At 41.6% G+C, this 22,091-nt stretch overlaps 2 protein-coding genes across 18 annotated transcripts; one reads left to right on the forward strand and one right to left on the reverse strand.

Moving 5' to 3' along the window:
• The first annotated feature begins 6 nt into the window (after positions 1–6).
• Positions 7–17,308, forward strand: LOC107206010. Of its 17 annotated transcripts, none has more exons than XR_004497729.1 (4): positions 7–333; positions 2,221–2,424; positions 2,854–2,924; positions 4,606–7,595. XR_004497729.1 is itself a non-coding variant. In XM_015631251.2 (3 exons), the coding sequence occupies exons 1-3, from the start codon at positions 156–158 to the stop codon at positions 12,658–12,660; spliced, it is 411 nt and encodes a 136-aa protein (XP_015486737.1). In that variant the 5' UTR covers positions 7–155; the 3' UTR covers positions 12,661–17,308. The 17 variants fall into 17 exon arrangements, 4 of the variants coding, with proteins under 4 accessions (XP_015486737.1, XP_015486736.1, XP_015486738.1 ...); XR_004497727.1 differs by having other exon boundaries at positions 2,224–2,424; XR_001522230.1 differs by lacking the exons at positions 2,221–2,424; positions 2,854–2,924 and having other exon boundaries at positions 4,606–4,789; positions 5,981–6,142; positions 6,237–7,595.
• On the reverse strand, positions 12,653–22,070 carry PSMA3 (proteasome 20S subunit alpha 3). The gene is made up of 11 exons (XM_015631249.2): positions 21,965–22,070; positions 21,021–21,103; positions 20,321–20,444; positions 19,455–19,556; positions 19,260–19,333; positions 18,619–18,691; positions 17,618–17,683; positions 14,948–14,994; positions 13,381–13,448; positions 13,176–13,240; positions 12,653–12,840 (listed from the first exon to the last, which is right to left on the reverse strand). The coding sequence occupies exons 1-11, from the start codon at positions 21,983–21,985 to the stop codon at positions 12,796–12,798; spliced, it is 768 nt and encodes a 255-aa protein (XP_015486735.1). The 5' UTR covers positions 21,986–22,070; the 3' UTR covers positions 12,653–12,795.
• Between the last annotated feature and the right edge of the window lie 21 nt (positions 22,071–22,091).

A 22,091-nucleotide genomic window follows, 5' to 3' on the forward strand; every position in this document is an offset into this window, starting at 1 on the left:
AGCGGCGTCCCAGGCGCCATTTTGTGCGCGGCTCTTTCCCATTTTAGGCCGCGGGGAGAGGAAGGAGCGGGAATGTCCGTGGGATCGGCGGAGGGAGCGGCCGGGAGGCTCGTCCTGAGGTCCGCTGAGGCGGCACCGCGTCTCTTTCCGGCGGTATGACCCCGTCGCTGGGTGATGGTGGCGGTCCCGCTTTCGGCGGCGATGGCGCAGGAGCGGGCCCGGCCGGACCCGGAAGTGGAGCGGCCGCCATGGAGGCGCCGGGACCGCCCGCCGTGAGGGCGCGGAGCCGCCGGAGCGGCTCGAGCGCCCCGCAGAGACACACCCGGGGTGCAGGTAGGGGCTGCCGGCCCGCGCCGCCTTCCCGCGAGGGAGGGCGCAGCTCCGCCGCCCTTCATCATCCCCGTGACGCGTGTGGGGAGGGAACGCGACCGGCTCTTGCTGCTCGAGCGCTTCCCCACGGTTCCCTCTGCAGGAAGACGCAGCACGGACGGGGATGACCAGTGTGGAGGAGGCTGAGGGCTTTTTCTGGGACGGGTGTGGGGGTGTTGTAGTGTGTGGTCCTGGAGGTGCGGCCTTACGAGGCGGGACACCTGCACCTATCGGAGTCCTTTGAGAGAGTTTGGTCTTAGAGACGAGCTTTGACGTAAGTAGGAGTTACAGGCCGAAGCCTATGATACAACCATATGTTTTAGCGTTAGTTTCACATTTTGACATATTATACAGAATTTGTTCTGTGGTTTATGATAATACAGATGCATAGTTTTTATTCTGAAGCAACGGATCCATATTTTTTTTTTCCAGAGTGATGAGCATCTGTTTGACAGTGCTCACTGTGAACTAAAAGGCATCTCAGGGTTACCTAAAGCAACCGCGGGGGGACTATTGTGTTAATTTGACAGAAATACATGGTTAATTTGGGTATGGTTCCCAAGTAAGTTCTGCTTTGAAGGTGGCTTTTGTATTTTTATTTTTTGTCTATGAAGTCTGATGCTTTGGAAAGTGACAAGTAATGGGAGAGTTCTTTAGGGAGTTAAGTGAGGTGTGTGGTACAGCTAAGCTCTGAAGGTTTAATAATTCACAAGGTACACAAGACTTGAATTGACTGCAGGCAAGACCTGACATGGAGGAAAGGTCTGGAATTCTGGTGTTTGGATCTGGATTACATATAAATATATAATATATATAAATATTAAAAATGGTTGAGGATCTCTACAAAATGTCTAAATGTTGAGCCATAGTTTTGAGGGAGCTTTGATGATTCTGTGTTGTAGTTCTGTTTTATGCAGTGGATAAACTGGAGACTATCTGAGGGGAACCTACAAGAGACCTGGAGAGGCACTTTGGACAAGAGCATGGAGTGACAGGACAAGGGGGAATGGTTTTGCACTGACTGAGAGCAGGTCGAGTTTCTGTATGAGGAGGGAATTCTTCCCTGTGAGGGTGGTGAGACCCTGGCACAGGTTACCCAGAGAAGCTGTGGCTCCCCCTGGATCTCTGGCAGTGTCCAAGGCCAGGTTGGACAGGGCTTGAAGCAGCCTGGGATAGCAGAAGGTCTCCCTGCCCATGGCAGGGGTTGGAACTGGATGATGTTTTTGAGGTTCCTTCCAACCCAAACCATTCTCTGACTCTGTGGCATAGAATATATTATGTCTAACCAAAATGTTAACAAAACTTCCAAAATTCCATTTGAATGTGAACTTCTGATCTCTCTTTGGAGTGTGTTGGGCAAATCCTGGCTTGGACTGTGAGCTTTCCTGAGGCACGGTTTGTATCTCTGTACTGAGTGTAGAACCATTCAATAAATAACAGTTTGTGATTAAACTAACCGGTCTTGTTCCTGATTTCTAGCATAAAAATCCTGCCCCTGTGAATGTACCTGTTACAGCCAGCACAATTAGGGAGGCTCATGGCACATCATTCACCGAGCTGCTGTGAGCAAATGGACTTTATTTCTGTATAGCCAGCAAGCAGGAGAGGTGACTTGTTCTTTTATGGTATTTAAAGCACTTAATGCCCAGTGGGCAGCTCAGCACAGCACAAATGTTCTCATGCAGCTTAGGGATGATGTCTGGTGTCACGGAAAGAGAACACTGGGCTTTTGGCAAGGCAGGAAAAAAGTCTTAATTTTGGTTTAAATGTCTTTTCATTGGAATAGGAACCTCAGGACCCAAGAGTTACTCCATGATACTGAAATTTTTTGTCCTAAATATCATTGTTAAGCAGCCCTGAAACTTCAAGCTCTCCTGGCTGTGCTGGATCTTTGCACTGTGCCCCATCCCCCTGTGCAAACCCTTACAATGACACTGTGGAAAGGAGTGGAAGACTTGAGCAGAGGAGGTCACTTTGGTGAGCCTTTCTATCATGGCCTGTTGTATTGACTGCACAGAGTTAACAGCTGAGGAGCTCTAGAGTGGGACAATCACAGTTAAGTCATTTTAGTATCTAATCTCTCTGTACAGACACCTGTGAAGGAGAAACATTTCATTTTTTAGATTGCTGTTCAAAGCAGCAGTACTTGTGTTATCTGTACTTTGTTAGTACCAAAGGTCTTGTAGATGCAGCATGGGAGATCTGACTGGGGAAATGCATTTGAGTCTTAGCTTGAGCAAATGAAAGGCTTCTTAATTTAAAAACAATTAAATGCATTAAGGCACTCTGAGAATGACACTGGTCATTGGTTACGTGGAATTCTAAGTGATGGCTTTAAGTAAATTAGTAAATATAATACACTTAAACACTTGAAAATGTGTTTGGTGTATTAGTTGCAGAATATACTGAAATCTTGCCCAAAGTCTTCCATAAATGTTGCACGTGATAAGAAAGAACAAACTTAGGAATGTCTGTATCTTACAGGTCTCTTTATAAGAACAGCAGAATAAGTAACTGTTGAATGTATCACGTGGCTTCCTTCAGATCAAGATAAAGTAAGAAAATTTCTGGGATAAGTAAGATGGTTTTATTCTGTTCAGTAATCACATACTGCTCTTGACATTCTGCAATTTTTTTGTAGATAAAAGAACTCAGAATACATGTAAAATTGCAGCCAAGATACTGTACTAATATTAAAAATATTGGATCTTATTTTTGAGCTTCTTTCTATGTAATTAAGTACAGCGCTTCTCTGTCAGACTTTGCAGCTGTTCAGGAGACTTTTAGCTTTTATTTCTGTTTTCACTGGGGTTTTTTTTATGCTCTTCCCCTTGCTGTTTCTGTTCTGTAGTTAAATAGGCAACACTTTTGCAGATTCTCTGTGTGGAAGTGCAGTATTTCTGTGCAAATTAAGGTCACATGCTTCCCATAAAGCTTTACTATCTCAGTGAATGCAAACTGCTCAGAGGAGCATGGTAAGAAGCTGTGAAATGCAGGTATAAAGAGAAAAAAATCCCAATAAATGTGATGTTGACAGCAAAAAAAATTCAACCAGTAATAGCTGGTATATAAAAGTGGAAGATCAAACCTTTCCTGGCTACAGAGAAAATTGTGCTTCACTTCTAAACTATCAGCATTAAGTTCATTCATTTTTATAATCATTTATGTGAGAGAGGAAAAAAACAAAAACCCAACCAACTGGAATAAAACCTGTTAATGTTAAATGCTTACATTTTCCCCAGCTCTGGGACATTTCTGTCCTCAAGTTCAGAAAATGGACATTTAATTATTCAAATATAACTTCATGCTGATTTTAATCATTGTCTTGTGAGGTTTCCCTCTGGAGAAGACACAAAGCCTGGCAACCCTCAGGAAGCCTGAATTGATGCATTTTCTCCACTGAAGTTCAGTGCTGATTTCTTGGATCTGCTCTAGGGATGTTTTGTAGCAGTGCAGTATCTTCTGGACATGAGTAATGATGAAAATATTTAGGATGTAGAGCACTGTCAGAAATACTTACATGAGAAAAATCTCAGAACTGGGATTTCTACCAGCTCTTCAAATATAATACTCACTTTGTAGTTGCTTTTCCCAGTAACACCAGTAAAGTGATCTGTGCTCAGCTGGCCAAGCTCTTGGCAGCAGCCTCAGTGTTCTCCAGGGAGGAGCAGCCCCATTTTTCCTGAATCAACGATGTCCAGACTTTGTTGTGCTTTGTGGCTGCAGATCTGAGCTGCAGTTCCACATGTTGCAGCGTGTGCAGGAATCACTGATGCATTCACTGAGGCTGCTGTTGGCAGCCCAGCACCACCAGAGCAGTTTCAGTTCTCAGCTGATGGAGCTGCTGCTTCCCCCCAGCCCCCCCTGAGCTGTGGCATCTATCAGGCAATCTTTTAATGCCAGACAGAAAATGTTGCTTGTTTTATGACTGATTTAGTAATCTTGTGTTTGGACAGAACAAGAGCTATGTTGTAAGAGGCTATTTTTATTCTTTCTGGTATGTAATTTTATGATAGCTGACATATTTGTATCAAATGTTAATGTTGGCTAATTTAGGAACTACATGCTTATTGCCAGGCTTTACTCAAGCATGGATTCTAAAGCCAGTTTCTGCATGTTTTGGCATGTGGTATTATCTGAATATAGATGCTTAATTTCTATTTTTTTGTCTAATAAAGGCATGTGGGATATGGAATTTGATTACAAATACACTGAATTTCTGGTATTATTTCTCAGGACTGCAGGTTCACATTGGTGACGATAGTTACAGCTGTCCTGGGGAAGTCATGCAGTGTTTCAAAACAACTACACAGCACTGCAGGGAACCTGAAGATTTGTGCAGCAGCTTTAATTTAGATGTGGCAAAGGATTCTGTCATCACCTGCAATCAAGTGATCAGCCTGTCTTTCAAAACTTGGAAGTAGGTGCTTGAAGTAAAATGAGAATTTAGTTACTGTTCTGGGTAGGACTGCTCACACAGCTGCTGAAGGAGAGTGTTCTTACATATTTTTCAAAATAACACTTTGGATGCCAGCAGTAAAGGTGAAGGATCAGATCTCTACATCTACCTGTCAGTTCTCTTTCATGCTTTCTGAATAACATTTTTCATGGCAGGCACAAGACAGTGGTTAGTACAGAAATGTATCCTGTGAATGTGCAGGCTGCATCAGTGCATCAACCATTCCAGTGTTGTAAATTTAAATTTTTTTAACTCTATGCTTTTTAACTGGCTTTCAAATTATCTCTGCAGCATGCAGCCTTTTTTCTTGGCTTCTGAGGTGTAAACCTTATTCCTGATGTAAACTCTTTTGCTGTAGAAGTTTTTATCTTTCAAGGGGAGAAAAGATGTTGGGGTTTTTTTTACAGAATTGGAAGAGTGGTTTTGTCAGTAAATACAGTCAGTTATCCATCTACAGATTGAATACATTTTATGTTCTTGAAATAAACTTAAATGGAAAACATCTAAACTTACACCTGAATCTCTAAATAGTCTATATTCTTCCTAACAGAGTCAAATCTCTAGTTTATAATTACTGCTACTTTAGTAAACTCCCATCTAAATCAAATGTACAGAGTAAAACTTGAAAGCAAGATTCATGTGGGTTTGGGAGTGGCAATTATTTCATTGCTATGAAAACCAACAGGAGAAAAAGTCTTTGAAGTTCTGCATGTTGTATTTGAAGAAACTTTTTGCAGTCTTCTGAGTAAATTAAGATGCTGAAATAGAGGATACTCCTCCTTAAATGTTTAACTTCTAAGATCTACTTTGTAGCAACAGTGTGGGCACTTTTTCAGCCTTTTGTGTTACCACACTGGAGTAAACGTTTACTGAAGAGGTGCCTAGTGCTGCCCATAGCTAAGAAGTGAGCTGCTGCTGACTGGAGAGCTGAAATGGATGTTTCACTTTGGTATAGAGAACTAACTGTGGCTGGATTAATTTCTTTACCTGTGTTAGATTCAGGGTAGTCTTGTTTTTTGGTAGTTTGAATGATCTGTCATGGGCAGTCTTCCCTGTTTATCCTTTTATCCTACCTGTTGCTAGTTTGTATCTTAGACTGATTTTTTTTTTTTCCCCACTGCCTCCTGGTAACACTTTTTGCTGCAACAATAGCCATGGGAAAAAGGACAAGAAGGAAATAAAGCTCTTCTGAACCATGTTCTCATATACCAGTGTCTGAAAAAGCTTGTGCAAGTGGCTTGCAGAGTTCAGATTTTTACTAAAATGCATCTTTCCATACTTGTGGAGATAAAGAACAGGGTTCTAACATTGATGGTGAGTCCTTGGATACAGTCCACCTGCCAGAATAGGGTTGTCTTGGGTTTGCCAGCACTGATAAGCTGGTGATTAAAATACTTTATTGTTACAGATGCAGAGTGTAGAGCAAAGTGATCCAGCAGGATCAGGACTATGGATTCACAATCCTCCCTTGTCACCCTCCAGAAGCAGAGTGTGTGTGTCACTGCAGTCTGAGTGTCACTACCAGCCTGGCACAAAGAGGGAAGCAGCAGCACTGCTGTTCAGCGTGACTGCTCAGCAAAAGAAATCTGGTGACAGCAATGGTTACATGGCCTTTCTTCCAGGGCTTTTGCTTGTCCAAATTATTTCAATCACTGCAGGTTAATTTACTTTTCAGCCTCAACTAACAAGACTGCAGTTGGTCAGTATTGATTCTTTAAAAGTATTAATGCCCTCAGTCTTCCAAATTAAATGTTTTGAGCTGTAAGTAGCTGCTGTTGGAAAGAATCTACAGTTCAGCCAGTGATTAAATTCTGAATTCTTTTGCCTGCTCAGCCATTTTTTCCAAAGTTATTTTTCATTTGTGTGTGTCTTTTGGAGGACATTATTCCAGATAGCTCGTTTCTAGGTGGCCAGGGAGCTGGCTGCTCCATCAACACTAAGCCTGTGAATTAATTGGCAGACTGTGCTGTTTCCAGGAGTTCATACCTTCAGGGATGTGCTTTCCCCTGCAGTGCTCCCGTGTAGTGTCACCTTATTAGCTACAGCTATAAACAGAGCTGTGTTGTGTGACATTCAGAACTCTGACAGAGCAAAATGCATGGCTTTTTAGAGGGTTTTATTATTCTGGATCAATGGAAGATGTATTTGTGAGAGTGAGTCCTTGCAGGCAGCACAACAGGGTACAACTGCTGTGAAGACAGACACAAACACTTGGCTGGGGGAAGCAGCTCTTGTTAAACCAACTGATGGAAAACACATTTAGCTGCATTTTGGTTCTACCTCAAACAGCATTTCAGATTCATTTCTATTCCTGATGTACACAGGAAAGTATTTGGGGGAAATAGCTCTCACTTGATGGAATTTGTCAACTGGGAACACCTGGGGTTAGTATTGAAACAGCTTTGAACATTCTGCTAAAATAGCTGCTGCTTCCTGTGCTGTTCTTGTCACTTGTTAATGTAGTCCAATGGAACAGGTCTCTGTTCTTTCTGAAGGTAATGAAAGGAGCAGATGTCCTGCTTTTCTAAAATCCCAACAAACAAGATACATTTTAACTTAGAAAAAATTTAGGCATCACCTGGGTGGGTTTTTGGGAGATATGTGTGTTTGGAATGCATCAGTTTTGGGGTGAATTCACTGTAATTGAGCCTACTCTTAATCTGGTGAAACTGGAATCCTCTTGACTGATTTTGGATATGCAGACAATATGTGTACCAAATTATATCTAATTTTATGCAGCAATAAAGCACACCATGTTCTTTCTAAACCCTTGATTGGCTGGTTTTATCACATTGCCTAAAATGGTATTTTCAGTGGGCAGTTCCTACACTGGTTTGAGGGGAGACTTCAGGGGATTGCAGTTTTTTCCTATCTGAAGACATGCATGTGTTTGGACTACAAACTGTGTGATGCTGCTGCCTGCTTCATTCTAGTTGTCCATTTTTGGTTGGCACAGCAACTCGTAAGAACCATTTTTAAACAACTGTTTCAGAGTCCTTTAATAGCAATGTACTGAAGATGAAAGAGCACTGTGTGGGGGTGGCTGCATCCATCTGGAAATAGGAGACTTGGTTTGAGCTTGACTGTAGATCCTATGTTCTAAAATACTAGAATGTATTTACAGTAAGGCAAGACTTAACTCTGCTACCACTTGTTTTCTGCAACTCTGGGTAATTGGACATGATAGACAGCAAGATGCTCTATAATGGAAAGTTACAGGCAGTTGGCATCTCAAAATAGCTCTCAGTTCTTAAGTACAAGTAACTTCCTTGCTGCATGCAACTTGAAAAACTAGTGGGCAGAGGAAAAGCTGGTCCTTGTCTTACAGACATGCAACTGAAAGAAGAAAATGAGGGGGAGAGAACAGACTCTGTGCTGAAATTTTTGGTGCAATTACAGCGTCAAAATTGTCATGACAATCAAAACTATTTGTCTCTTCGTAATCTTTGAACTGTGTACTTCATTTTAAGGTCATGCAAAGATGCGTTACTGAATTCACTGTTTTGTGTTCCCTTCTATGGCTGTGGTTTTATCTTCAGGAAGAGACTTGCAAAACAGTCCTGGAGTTATTCCAAATCTCCTTCCTTAAGGGTGCTTGGGACTGCACAGTCAGAGAACATCCCAAGCAGTGCTGCATCCACATGGACAGTCACACTCTCAGCATGTGGGGCTTTAACCTCAGGCCATCCAGCTATTTCTGGTGATGAGAAGTTACAAATGAATGACCCAATGCTTGGCATACTTCAGATCTTCATGAGACACATTCTGCTTGGAATGTTTCCTTTCTGAGAGTCAGCACCAAATACAGATGGGTAGTATTTCTTTTGGAGATGGCCTCGTGGATGTCTGCCACACAGGAAATTTCACATATGGGTTACTTCTAACAATCTTGCCATCATTTCATCAGCAGTACTAGCAGTTGTAAAGAGGATATTATCCAAGCCAGTAACTTTTATGGCCATATTAAAGTAGCATAAAATTAATTATCTTGATGCAATAGCTTAAACTTGCTTTTTAAACTCTGCAAGTGCACTTTCATATTCTGAAATCTGCCCTGGTGCAGTCAGGGAGACAGATGTAAGTAAATCAGATACTGGAGTGTATTGTTTTGTAATTTGTCACCTGCGGTTCACCTAGTCCCCTTCTTAATTCTCTTGAGCAAAGCTGCTCTATGTGGACTTGCTCACTAGATAGTTGTAACAAGGAATGTGACATATCCAGCCTTAATGAACAGCAGAGTAGTGACTCATCAGGTGCTGAGTAACAGCCAGTGGATGTGTGAGACTTAAGGAGAAAGCATCTTACTGAACAGGCTACTCTTGTGTCATCATTGGATCTGTACTTCTAAAACACTCCTTGGGTGGAGGGATGACTGAGCTAAGCCATGATTTGGTCTGCACACCCTTCCTGCTATTCTGTTTAAGCCCTGTGCTTTGGGTCTTAAGCAAGAATACACCACTGAAACCCTGAGCATGGCAAGAACTGGAGTTACACATTCCAAGTGGGTATTTAACTTTCTGCTGTATTATGTGTTCCCATAAATGGCCACAGTAGGACAAAGCAGGTTAGTTGTGGAGCCTGAAGGAAGCAGTGCTGCTTTTCTGCTATCTTTAGATCTGAAACTTCCTAGTGCTTTGGGCAGAAATAACCCAAGTGAGACTCTTGGGTCATCACCTCTTGCTCAAAGCTCTAATTCAGAAGATTTCACCCTGCCATTTGTTTGCCTTGCAAAGCATTTCCACATTTTAGTTACACTGAAGTTATAACTGACCATTTTCAAGCCAGCTAGAAAAGCTAATTTTAATTTTAGGGAAGGGGATCTAAGTGTTATTTCTGTAGGAACTCATGGTGCCTGATCAGGTTCTGTTCTCTGGGCTTAAATCAAACTCTTGCCTTTAGATGTTGGTTAAGCCTGCAGGACATGGGAGTACCCATAACAGAGCCAGATTTTTTTCTCTTAATCCTGTAATTAAAACAGAGCCTCTGCTAAATGTAAGCTTTTTGGGTTTTTGCAATTTAGTATTATTTTTGCTTGTTCACCAATTGATTGTCTCAGACGGCTCTATATATTTAAAAAAAAATAAAGGTCTTCAACATTTAATAAAGTTTAATGATGCTTTGCTGTCCCACTGCATTTTTAATTTTTTATTTGGTCAGTGTGGCCATAAGCAGCCACTTTTTTCTCCCTGAAAGATTTCTTCCCTTGCTCAACTTCACTGTTTGACATAGCAACAAGTAAATACTATGCAGTAGCAAAACTCACTGAAGTTTGTTTAGCCCATCAGCTATGGACTAAATTATGAAATTAAACATTATGATGGCTAATGCACTACTGTATAATTAGTTAATCATTGTTAAGTAACTAACTTCAAATTTGTAAGTAACTTTTAAAATACAGTGTGGTTGTCTCATGGAACTGCAAGGTTACAAAAATAGCTGTCACAGGGGAGTTGCAGTAGTTTTGCTGCTGGAATGAGTCTCTCTGGGCTAGAAATCTGTTCTAATGTTCCTGGGCCTTGTTGACATGAGGTAGAAATGCTGAACCTAAGATCAAAAAGAATTCTGCTAGTTTTCTGTTTCTAAATTAAAGGGAAATGTCAGTATTAAAATATCTTGTTTAGTATTCTCCTGCCTTTTTCCTCTTTGACCCTCCCCCCTGCCCCACAAATAAAAACAAATTTCTTATCTCACATCCCAATGCTCAAATTTATTTTTTCTTTCCCTATCTTGCAGTCAGTGGAAATGAAAGTAGGGTTTTTCTCCTTTTTTTTTTTTTTTTAATCAACAGGCTGAGCCTATACTCTGATAAAGTAATTATTAAATTTAGAAAATAACCTGACAAAAACAATCATCTTGGTATTGTTTAACTAAATTTTGCCATGACTGGCAAGACACTGCAGTGTTTTGCATGTACTGCTATCCACAGCCTCTTGAAATTGCTTTTTATGGGACTTTTTGCTTGTTGTGCAAAGGTACAGAATAATTAAGTGTTGATCCTCAAGTGAGCTTTTTAGATTGCCGTGTTCTCCAAGTAGTTATTTGGAAATTTTGGATAAGCAAATAGATGCCTGTCCACCTTCCTCTCATCTCTTTATAGTCCTTCAGTTCTGTCTTGTAAATACACACAGCTGGTACTGCTCTTCTCACTGGACCCTGAAATCTGGTGAGTGTTGTTATAGTTCCTAATTGTGAATGGCTGTCACTGAAAGGATTAGAGGGGTGGATGGGTGGGTGTAGCCACACGAGGACAGCTTTCAGTTTCCCTTTAGCAGTTTACAGCATGGTGCTAAAAACACCAAGCTCATGGGTTTCTGTCCTGGACGTGATGATTCTTTTGGGTCCCTTCCAACTTGGAATATTGTGTGATTTTAGCAATAGAATCAAGAGAAAATGAAGAGAATCAGGTACTTCCCTGTTGCCATACCCAGGGAGTGGGAGATCAGCCTCAGCTGATGCTTTAAGGTGCTGCTGAGGAGTTTCTGACTGGCACTCACCAGTGACTCAAAGAGCTGAGTCAGCAGGAAACTGCAGTAGTAAATTCAGTCTGAAGCCCTGGAACATGGAATTCCAGGCTGACTCAGTGCAGCAGCTGTTGCTGTTGCCTCAGGAGGAGGCACTGAAGGAGGCTGCTGTCCTGGCCATGACTAATGCTGGCTCAGGCTGGCCCCATCTGTCCCAGCAGGAGCTCAGGTAGCCTGAACTGACAGTCAGTGCCACACCTCTCTCTGCTGCCCTTCCCATGTCACAAAAAGGAAGTAAAACCTGTGCTTTGTAATCCTGGTACAAAGGAGACTGGAGAAGGCCAGGCATTTTCCAAACTACCTCTATAAAAATAAACCTGTAAGAGAAAGCTGTTTTAAGGGCTGCTGAACAGCAGTGTGTAGTCTTAAAGCTGAGGAGTTTGATTCATTACACAAGTATGCATTTTAGATTAGCAGGGCCTTTAGAATTTTAACTGCATGTACAAACAAGACTTCATTTGTAACTGAGGTTTAAGGTGAACAGAACAGTTTATTACCTTATAGAAAAATCATAAGGGTTAGAATAGACCTCAAAGATCATCTCATTCTACTCCCCTGTCATGGGCAGAGTCACCTTCCACCAGACCAGGTTGTTCCCTCCCAGCCCCATCCAACCTGCTGCTTCAAAACTTTGACATGACTAGAATAGGCAGTCTGTTTTCCTAGGAAGTGGGGAATGACAGCAGCAAAGCTTGTTTTTAACTTCTGGAAAGGTCAACAATTGATGAAGCAGATTCAGAAGTGTGTTAAGAAACTATAGCTGAATAAAACAGTTTAAAAATAGTTTGGCTCTTCAAGGATTAATTCCAATTACATTGCTTAATAGATCTGACAGCTTTAGAACTTAACACAAGCACTGTTTTAAATTGAATTAGTTTTTAATTCCTCCTACTCCTCCACTAAGCCTGGGCTTAGTACTTCAGATTAACATTCCTTTTCCTGAACAGGTTGTTACATAGGCTGTTAGGAGCTGTCAGCTGTGCACTTTACCTTAAACTGTAACCTGCTGTTGGAGCTGGCCATGTTCTCATCTCTTCTGCCAAGAGCAGTCACAGACTGGCTGTGAACAAACTGCAAATTGTGCTATTGGTTAATCAAGGAAGAACAGAGTGCTAGTTTTTAATACTAAACTATGCAGCATGAACAGCAGACTTGTCTAATGTCTCAACAGATTGTTTTTCTGTGCATAGCCTGGCTCAAATGGAGTGCTTTAGGAAGCAACAATGGCCTGATAATGTCTTTCCTTCTTTATGTCTCTTTAGGTACAGTTGCTGGCCTACACAATTTGAAATAAAAGCTAAGAGACAGTAAAATGGAAAATTTATTAGTGCAAGTTGGTCAGTTGGTTTCTTCCAACAAGTACACAACAGCATCCATGCATAATGCATTATAAACAAACCTGGTCTAAGATAAGAAAAGCTGGACTTGTTTTGGAGTAACAATATGTTACATATTGTCATCGTCTGACTCATCTTCCTCTTTCAAAGATTCCTGTTTAAAAAAAGAAAGTGTAATTAAAGAATAGTCTAACAGTTGTTTTAGAATTCAGCCTGCAATAAACAAAATGAAGTTTGTTGCAGTTTCACACCCCTCTCCCTCACTGTGTCCAAACCCTTGTAGTCAGCAGGAGAGTGGCAGGCACTGAATTAACACTTGTGGCAGGCACTGAATTAACAGTTTCTGAGAGCAAGAACTATCCCTGGGTTACACTGTAGCCTTCCTTACTGTCCCTTCCCAGTAACACCAGCTAACACTGAGGGGATGTGTCTTGGAATGATACAGTTTGTCAAGTGAAGCACTAAGACAACACTGAAATCAGAACTTACCTTGGCATATTTTTCTGCTTCTTCTCTGATGTCTTTGGGAACAATTTCATGTTTTCCATTGGTTACTGCCAATAAAAAGAGTGTCTTAATTACAATTCACACAAGGACCCTGACATACAGAGTGAATTTAACAAGCAATGTTTTACTTTAAGTACAAAAAGTTACATATTTTCTGTAGTGTTTATAGAATATAGAAATGCATTACTTTCTCCAACCCAGCTGAGTTCCAGCTCAAAAGCTTTATCCTTTACTTCATCGTGAACTAGGTAGATTCTGAAAGGAACAGACAAAGAACAGATTAGAACAGACTGACCAACAGGCTAAATATACTTTGTTCCTGTCACAGATTTCTTCAGTAAAATATTCTTATGATTAATTTTAGTTCTCCCTGTGCCTTCTCCCCACCAAACACCATCAGAGAATCTTCCAGGCTTAACTGCTGATCTAACAACACCTTAAATCATTACAGCCAAGATGGAGGTTGAGATGTTCAAGTTGCCTTAACTGGAACAAACATTAAGATTTAGATACTGCAAAACCAAGGCTCCATCATCACTGCCTGCTGCTGCTACATCAGTTATAACACAGCTTGGAGTGTCCTGCATTTCCCCAGTAAATCTTACTTCAGTTTACACTTAGCACTAAATAACAACACCACAGTATCTTGTGTTTAATCAGAAGTCTGTACATAAGATTTCCAGTGTGGTGCTTATGGCAAACATGGAAATGGGAATTTAAACTTCAACTGGTATCACAACATACACAGTGCCACCCAGACCAGTAAAATCACTGCTTAGGCTGTGGGACAGAAATGTTAACACTGATTCATTCTGTGGCAGAACATGCAAACAAACCGGAACAATCCTGGGCAGAAACACTTGAAAGAGCAGAACTCACAATAACCTATGGATTCACTATTTAAGAAGCCTGTATTTTGTATTTCTTAGTTTGCTTCAGAAAGCACTAATAAGCCAGAAGTTGAAAAATACCAGTGATTCCTACCCAACATGGAAACCTTGGAGATAGTAGAGGAAGGCAGGATACCTTCAGCAGCACACTTCCAGTATTGTGAAACAAGTATAAAGACTGAAGTGAACATTGGTGTCCAGGGAAATGCCCTTCTATGCTTACAGACCCCCCTGTCTGTTAGCTGAGGTGATCTCCAGGCCTTTCTCATCTTTCAGCTGGTTACAAGCCCTTTGCAACAAAGTGTACCTTTACAAGCACTTGACAAAATCACTGCTCTGGACTATGCCTAGTATTTTTGGTTTAAATGTTATTAAAATCTTTGCTATCTTGCTAAATCCTGCTAAGGAGCTGAATTTGAACTGAAAAACAGAACCCTGTCTGGAGCTGCTGCTGAGTTTGAAGTAGCAGAACTAGAAGAAAAATATTTTCATTATTAAAAATTATTTTAAAATGGGTAATAATACAGCTATACTGTATATATTCCTTTAAAGAAGTTCTACTTTGCTTCTTTCCCAAGCATTTGAGTCTTTTTTTTTAGGCTGAATCCAAGACCTCAGCATCATTTGTGGGCAGCTTCTCTCTGAAGCATCAGGTCATTGTTCAAACAACTCTTACTTCAGAAGCAGCACACCAAGAAGTTTCCCTTCATCTGTCACCTGGTTTAAATACTTTAAAACCAGGGATTAGAGTCAGACAATTTAAAACATGATACCAAATTTAAAAGGAACAGCCTCAGTTAGAAACAAAAGCAAGCTCACCAGTCTGGAATTTTGTCAAGTTGGAAAAACAGGTTGTAGACTTACATTTTTGCAACTTCTTTAACAACATCACGGCAGGTCATTTCCTTCATCTGTAGGCAAAAGACACACAGATGTAAGATTTCTATTAAGAGAATATAAATCTTCCCCAGGGCCAGAACAGGAGATGCTGAGTATGTGCCTAATGAGCTTCATGTTTAGTAATCAAAGTAACAGAAAAGGCCAGAACCACATTTCTTCTCTACAATGCATCTTCCAGACTGCTCTATGCAAGTCATTCTTCCAGGGAAGAATATTACAACTGAAAGATTCTAGGGAAAAATATTACATGGAAATTCCCCAGTTTAAAGCACTCATCAGCTGAAATCTGAGAAGCTCCACTGGAGATGCTGGCATCCTAAAAGCTTGACTTGTTCCTAGATGCTTTATGCTCAACTGATACAAAATAACCACATGGGAGAGGCACCATATATTCACATGTAATACTGGTATTCCTTCTAGGCTGCATAGCAATATTTTTAGTCTTACCAACATTTTATGCAAGTAATTTTGGGGTTTAAGTAATGCCCCAAGAAGAGAATATTAACAACCAACTGCCTGCCTGGGCAAGGCATCAGCATCTCATTCCATACTTTCTCAGTTATATGACAGTCTTTTGAAAGCTTCACAGTTAATCAGAACAAAGGCTGGTGCAAATTTCCATGATATAATAAACTTGTGTTTTATAGGTAAACTTTTCTGACCTATGAAGCAGTAACATATTTCCTATATTTCATTAATGCAATTTACCATCTCTTCCAATTCCCAAAGTATTTTCAAAGTCTTAGTATGGAAAACAGTTGTGAGTTGCTGATGCAGGGATGAAGATGACAAGAGTTCATGTGGAGTGTCTCAGCCCTTTCTGGGGTGAAGCAATGGGCCAGAGAAGAAATGTCCATGCCTGGTTAGACAAATGTGTGTGCCATCACAATCCCACCTGGAGAAGTTCCCTGAACAGAGACCCATTGGATTTGTGACACTCGGTCCAGAACACAAATGTAACTTGTGTCACACAAACATTTAAATGATGATTCATGCATATAAAGTTAGCAGTCAAACAGGAAACCCTAAGGCATTACTACTGTCGTGCACATTTACAGAAAAGAAAACTGAAGTCAATTTAATTTCTGCCATTATTCTTTTCCCATCCCAGGTATGTTAATTCTGCAGACAATGAAAGTAAACAATGTGAACAGTTTTATCCCAGGAGTTAACCATGATCATGTCCATGTATCAAAAAGCTGTCATAGTATCAGAGCTGCAGGAGATCAAGAGATTAAAACAGTCCCCACTCAACAGGTTTTCCCACAGCTGAGTTTCCACACAATAAACTGCAAGAGATGTGATCAATGCAGGGTTTCCTTCTTGCCCTCTCAACTACACCAGAGTTTCAGGCCCTGTATCCTCCCCAGCCACAGGAGCTGCTCTGCAGTGCCCTGAGGCAGGTTTAAAGTCCTGACCTCCCTGCTTATCTCTCCACCTGCAATCATCTCTTCCAACAAACAAATCTTAGCTGACCCTAAGCTGGATCACCCCACAAAACCTTTTGTTCTTCTGGTTTTTCCCATCTTAACTTTGACAAATTCATCTTGTCAAAATCAGCTGTGACCTGGAAACCTGCCCAGTCCACAGTGAACAAAACTTACTGGCAGATGGGGCTGGACTCACCCCACAGAGCTGTGACAGGATCCCACACCTGCACTTACTGGGGGACACTGCACACACACCCTAAACAAACACCTGCAGCTGGGCCCTGTGCCACACCTCTGTTCCATGTGCTGCATTCTGCAGCTCTGCTGCAAAGTTCCAGTAATTCACATCAGTAACTGCAGAAGTTCTGGAAAATCCCAGCAGTGCACAGAAATTTAATTACTTGGAGTAAATTGTGTGTTACCCAATACAGCACTGTCTTTTGCCAATGTGCACACATGGGAATTGAAATTATCATTTCCCAGGTGCCACAATTCCAGTATAAAAGATCAAGTGATCATGCAGGCTTCTTACCTTTAATTTGATATTCAGACATCTGAATCAGATTCAAAACTGAGTGAATCGAGTCTAATTTTTCCTGTAATTTTTCAGTCATGGTGAAAAATGCTACAGCACCATAAATACTCTATTCTTAAAAATACAGCAATCATATAAACTCTGAACCTTTCCATGAACAGCTGTGACATCCCTCTGCAGACCAAAATAAAACATTTTTATAACAGAGCATCACATAAAAATTACATGAGACAGACCAGAAGAAGAATTTGGTTCCATGTTGTCTCCAAGGGTGTCAGATATTAAAACACATGAGGAAGTTGGAAATCTTTCAGGATTCTAACCTAAGTTCAATCAGCTAAAGGACACTTCAATACTTTTTGGTTGTCTTCCCTCCACAGAGCAGTTTGTCTTTAACAAGAGCAGCTTTTCAGAACTTGTTAAACAAAAGAATCATCTAAAACCTTTGGGAAAAAATAGATACAGCACCCTGCACAATGCTGCCCTATGGTTTTCATTCAGAATGAAAAACATATTTATACTTTTATGTTCACTTACTTGGCTCACTGGCAAATGTACAAGGAAGTATTACACCTGCTTCTCCTGTATCTTATGTATTTCAGGCACCCAAAAGGTAACATGGTAAACCAGGAATATTTGTCTTGAGAGCACAACACTGTTACACCATACCTGAAGTTTTTCTATCTCTGTTTTTGCAGCCTGCCTGGCTTTACCAATGGCACAACCCCAGTAACCCTAAAAAAAAGAAACAAACAAACAATATGCAAATGTAATTAAATGCTAGACCCTCTACACCTCTTACTGTCACTTAGCACATGACAACCTCACCTTACTCACAGTGAGAGGCCAAAAAACCTTGGCATTGTTCTCTCTTGGGGCACATCCCCAAACTGTTGAATAGAGCCAAATTACTACATCAAGTACCACCACTACTGATAGAAAAGTGCTCAGTAAGTCCTGGACAGAAATCTATCAGTTCAAAATGTTGTAACAGATTTTTTTAAATTGCTATTACAAAAAAATGGAAGAATAAACTAGAATTAGTTTGAAAAGAGAAAGTCTACAGGAACTACAGAAGTTCTACAGGATCCAAGCTAAACCCACCTACTGTGCAAATATATTAGAAATGTAAACACATAAAAATTAAACATTTCTATTTCTCTCAAGAGCCATGGTACTGGATATACTGCAAGAAAATTTCAAGAAATCTAGCAGTATGAGTGTGCATTGACCTGTGTGTAACACATAGCTGAAAATGCAGCACTAACAACAATTAACAACAATTTTATTTTGATTGGGTTTGCTGCTGGCAGGCAGTGCCAGAGGAACAGCCCTCTCTTACCTAAGTATTTAGAAAAGGGGGAATCACTACAATTCTTGCCTTTTTGGGGCAGTGCATGGGAGTTTTCACTGGACATAGCCACGTGGATGAACTCCCCATTTCTGACAGACAAGCTTTAAACTCATTTCTAAGACTGCACTTCTAAGAAATACACCATGTTTGTTTTTAACAAGGACATGCAAATGAGCAGCAATGATTCACCAGAGAACTTCCCAGCAAAAGGAGAAAACAACAACAGCTCTTTTGGGCCAACACTTACTATTTTCCCAACTAGAAACTTTTAAAAGAGGAACTTATACTAAGATGGAAATATTTTTGACACACTCACGTATGAAACTCCTGACGGATCAATCATGTACAGTTGTGCACCATCATCACTATCATAGGATCCCAACATGAAACTGGAGGAGAAAAGAGAAATTATAACCTTTCCTTTTACCAACACACACACAACTAGAGAGACTACACCAGCTCCAGTTTCCTACACCCTTCCTGGAGAAAAACTCTCCTGTCCTGCTACACTCTATTGAACAATTTGCCTCACAACAGCACATGGATATTGCCAGAAGCATTTTACTGATCAGTAACCTGGCAGCAGATCTATGTTTATCAATCCCTTTGTACCAGAATCACACAGGAGCTGTAACCTGCTCTTTAGGTGTCAGGGAAAGCAGAAGGATTGCAGAGGGAAGTTCTGCTTTCACCACCATCACAATGGCACAAACCCTCAAACTTTAAAAACCAGGGACAAATTAACCAGCTCTGTAGAAGCCTGGCAGAGCCACATGGGAATATGAATTCCTCACCTGAGTTGTTAGACATACACAGACAGAAAGGGAAGGGATTCTTTAGGAGATGAACTGTGGGTTACTAATTCCAGGTTTCAAAAAATAACTCAGACAACCAAAGCAGTTCCAGCAACTGTGAACCAAAAGATATTTACAAATAGAGTGTGTCTGCAAGACTCACCTGCACCCAAAAGGCCTGACAGCACTGTACAGGGTGTAGGCATGCACATACATGGCCACTCGATCTGCGAGATGCTGCGTGGAAAAAGGAAAAATAAAACTATGGAAACTCTTATTTACAGAAATAAGGAATAAAATTTAATTCTCATGTCAAGAATAGAAGCCAAAGTCCCTGAGAGCTGCACTGGCCTCTTACCTTCAGGGGGATGTCATAGCCATAGTTAGACCTAAAGTTGGAAGCCTCTTCCCGGGCGATGTCTGCCAAGGAGCGAGCGTCTGCCAGGAGCCCCGCGACCGCCTGCAACGAGAGCTCATGGTATTCACTGCCCTGGAGGAGTTCAAACTGCCCATCTGCCACCAGCCTCTAAACATGCCAGTGTCATCATATATTAATAGAGCTGTTCTCCAGGAACATCAATAACCAAAGTTATCTTTGTGTTAATTATCATCTCATGACTGACTGTGACGACACCAACCCAAACAATATTTCATGTCATGTGTATTCACCAGGTTTCTGTCACACTGCAACCACTCCTTGGCACTGTTTTGACATCACTATTATGGACAGGCCAGGCCTCCATACACCAATCTTAAAGCAATTCAGGTGATTTCCACATTGTTGAGTAGGAAATTTCGTATGCAGCATGTTTTCCCTGAACACCCTTTATTTGGTAACTGTGTAAAAGATTACCATTTTAACACTTGTCTTTATATTTATATTATAATAAATATAATATAAAATATCATAAATATAAATATTATTATATTTATATTATATTTCTATTTACAAATTTGAACAACTGGAAAAGCATTTCTAAAAATTTAAGACAGCCTCAATCTCCTACTTTAAATTTGAATTTTACTCATGTATGTTTTAGTGCAAAGAATAAATTACAGAAAATAGTAAAAAAACCACTGGCATTTCTGACTTTATACACAGACACATTAACATTACTTTCTTAATCTATTTATTTTTGATTCTCTGATTCCTAAATTTGTCCTTTTGAGGGAGGGGGGGTCACCTTACAATTTCTGCAGACCTAAAATGAAACGGCACCTTACCATCCCAACGTGTCGGTCAACATTGAAGAGGCGTTTATTGGACCCCTCTTCGTAAAGCTTGGACAGGACTAATTTTTCTACTCCAAAGACAACACCATCTTTGCATCTTATCCCAATTGCTGTACTGAAAAACAAGAAAAATGTCAGTTTCTCACAATGTAAAATACTTCATAGAGAATGACCAAGACAGAAGAAACAGTGACATGATTTCCCCCAAGGTAGGTTTGTCACAGCTCCAGCACTGAAGACAACAAGGGGGTGGAACTAAATGATCTTTAAGGTCCCTTTCAACCCCCAAATCATCCTGGGATTCTGTGATTTTAATCCTTATCTGGAGCAGACCCCTGGGTCACTCAGTCCATGCCCTGCCAATCCATCTCACTGCCCCTAAAGCACAGCTGGGATTTCCACTTCCCAATATTCCTTCACATGCACTCCAGGGAAGAAAGACACTCCCAGAGCAGCTGGTGCAGCTTCAACAGCACTTGGATGTCCTCCATGTCTTGAGGAATCCCTAGGAAGCTGACACACATTTACAAGGAAGGTCCTGAGCATGCCTCAATCCACATCCCTAAAATGGGCTTTTGGATCAGAACTCATTTTACCACCACAGTTTTACCCTCATGTTTCTCTAGTCCAACAGCGCTGCTTTAAATGAGGCCAAAAGAGCAGATATTTGATACAGATATTTGTATCTTACCTGCTATTCTCCACAGCTTTCATAGCATATTCCACTTGAAACACTCTGCCATCTGGAGAAAATGTGGAAGCTGACAAGTCATACTGAAGAAGAAGACACAATTCTCAGGAAGAAAAACCCACATAATATCACAGCATTTTCAGATCAAGCCTATTTATTAAAAATTTCAAGCCTGTCACTGCCAGAGATGGTGTGAAGTCCCAAAAACAGGCTGACCCCTTACAAAAGATGTAGAAACAGAAGAAAACAGACTAAAAGCCAGGAAAGGCCATTTCATCAGTGCTGGATGTACCCACACTGCAAATCCTGGATGTGAAATCACTGAGCATTACACAACACTCAAAACCTATGAGAGCTTTATATTTCATGGGATCACAGTGGTTTGGGCTGGAATGGACCCTGAAGTTCGTCCAGTTCCAACTGGAGGTGCCATGGCAGGGACACCTTCCATCACCCCAGGCTGCTCCAAGTGCCCGGCCCGGAACACTGCCAGGGCTCCAGGGACAGCCACAGCTGCTCTGGGCTCCCTCACGGGGTAAATTCGTCCCAATATCAAACTTGATTTTCCCTCTTTCGCTTTGTACCCGTATCACTCTTTGTCGTTTCACTACAGCTCCCGATCAAGAGTCCCTCCCCTGCTTCTCTGTAAGACAATAATAATTTAAACGTATGGATCACAGGAGTACATTTGAAACGCACAGAAGAATATTATATAGAGGGGCACGATAAGTGTACGATCCCCGTGCCCGCCTCGCCCCGCCGCCGGTTCCCCGGGCCTGCCGGGCCGCAGTGACTCAGCCGCCCGCAGTGTCCCGGAGCCGCCGCGCTACGCTCGCTGCCGGCACGGGGCGGCCCCGGGGCCGGCGGGGCCTGTCGGGGCCGGTCGGGGCGGGCGCGCAGTGCCCGGGCCGCGCTGCCGGTGCCGCCCCTCACGCCGCACTCACCCCGGTGCCGATCGAGCTCATGGCGACGCCGCTCCCAGCCCGTCCCGCGCCCACCGCCCAGCAACGCGGGCTCCCATTGGCCGCCGCGCCGCGCTCCCGGCGTGACGTAACCATGCGCTACGTTAAA

The sequence above is a fragment of the Parus major genome, chromosome 5 (genome assembly GCF_001522545.3).
Source record: "Parus major isolate Abel chromosome 5, Parus_major1.1, whole genome shotgun sequence".
Taxonomy (NCBI): domain Eukaryota; kingdom Metazoa; phylum Chordata; class Aves; order Passeriformes; family Paridae; genus Parus; species Parus major.

Bases quoted from the DNA above. Each gene is read 5' to 3' on its own strand.
- LOC107206010 (XM_015631250.2), top strand. From the start codon at position 156: ATGACCCCGTCGCTGGGTGATGGTGGCGGTCCCGCTTTCGGCGGCGAT. The intron at 334-4,605 runs GTAGGGGCTGCC...ATTATTTCTCAG, and splicing joins GAGACACACCCGGGGTGCAG to GACTGCAGGTTCACATTGGT. The intron at 4,790-8,367 runs GTAGGTGCTTGA...TTTTATCTTCAG, and splicing joins CTGTCTTTCAAAACTTGGAA to GAAGAGACTTGCAAAACAGT.
- PSMA3 (XM_015631249.2), bottom strand. From the start codon at position 21,985: ATGAGCTCGATCGGCACCGGG. The intron at 13,241-13,380 runs GTAATGCATTTC...TTTTATTGGCAG, and splicing joins ACTCAGCTGGGTTGGAGAAA to TAACCAATGGAAAACATGAA. The intron at 12,841-13,175 runs GTAAGTTCTGAT...TTTTTTAAACAG, and splicing joins AAGCAGAAAAATATGCCAAG to GAATCTTTGAAAGAGGAAGA.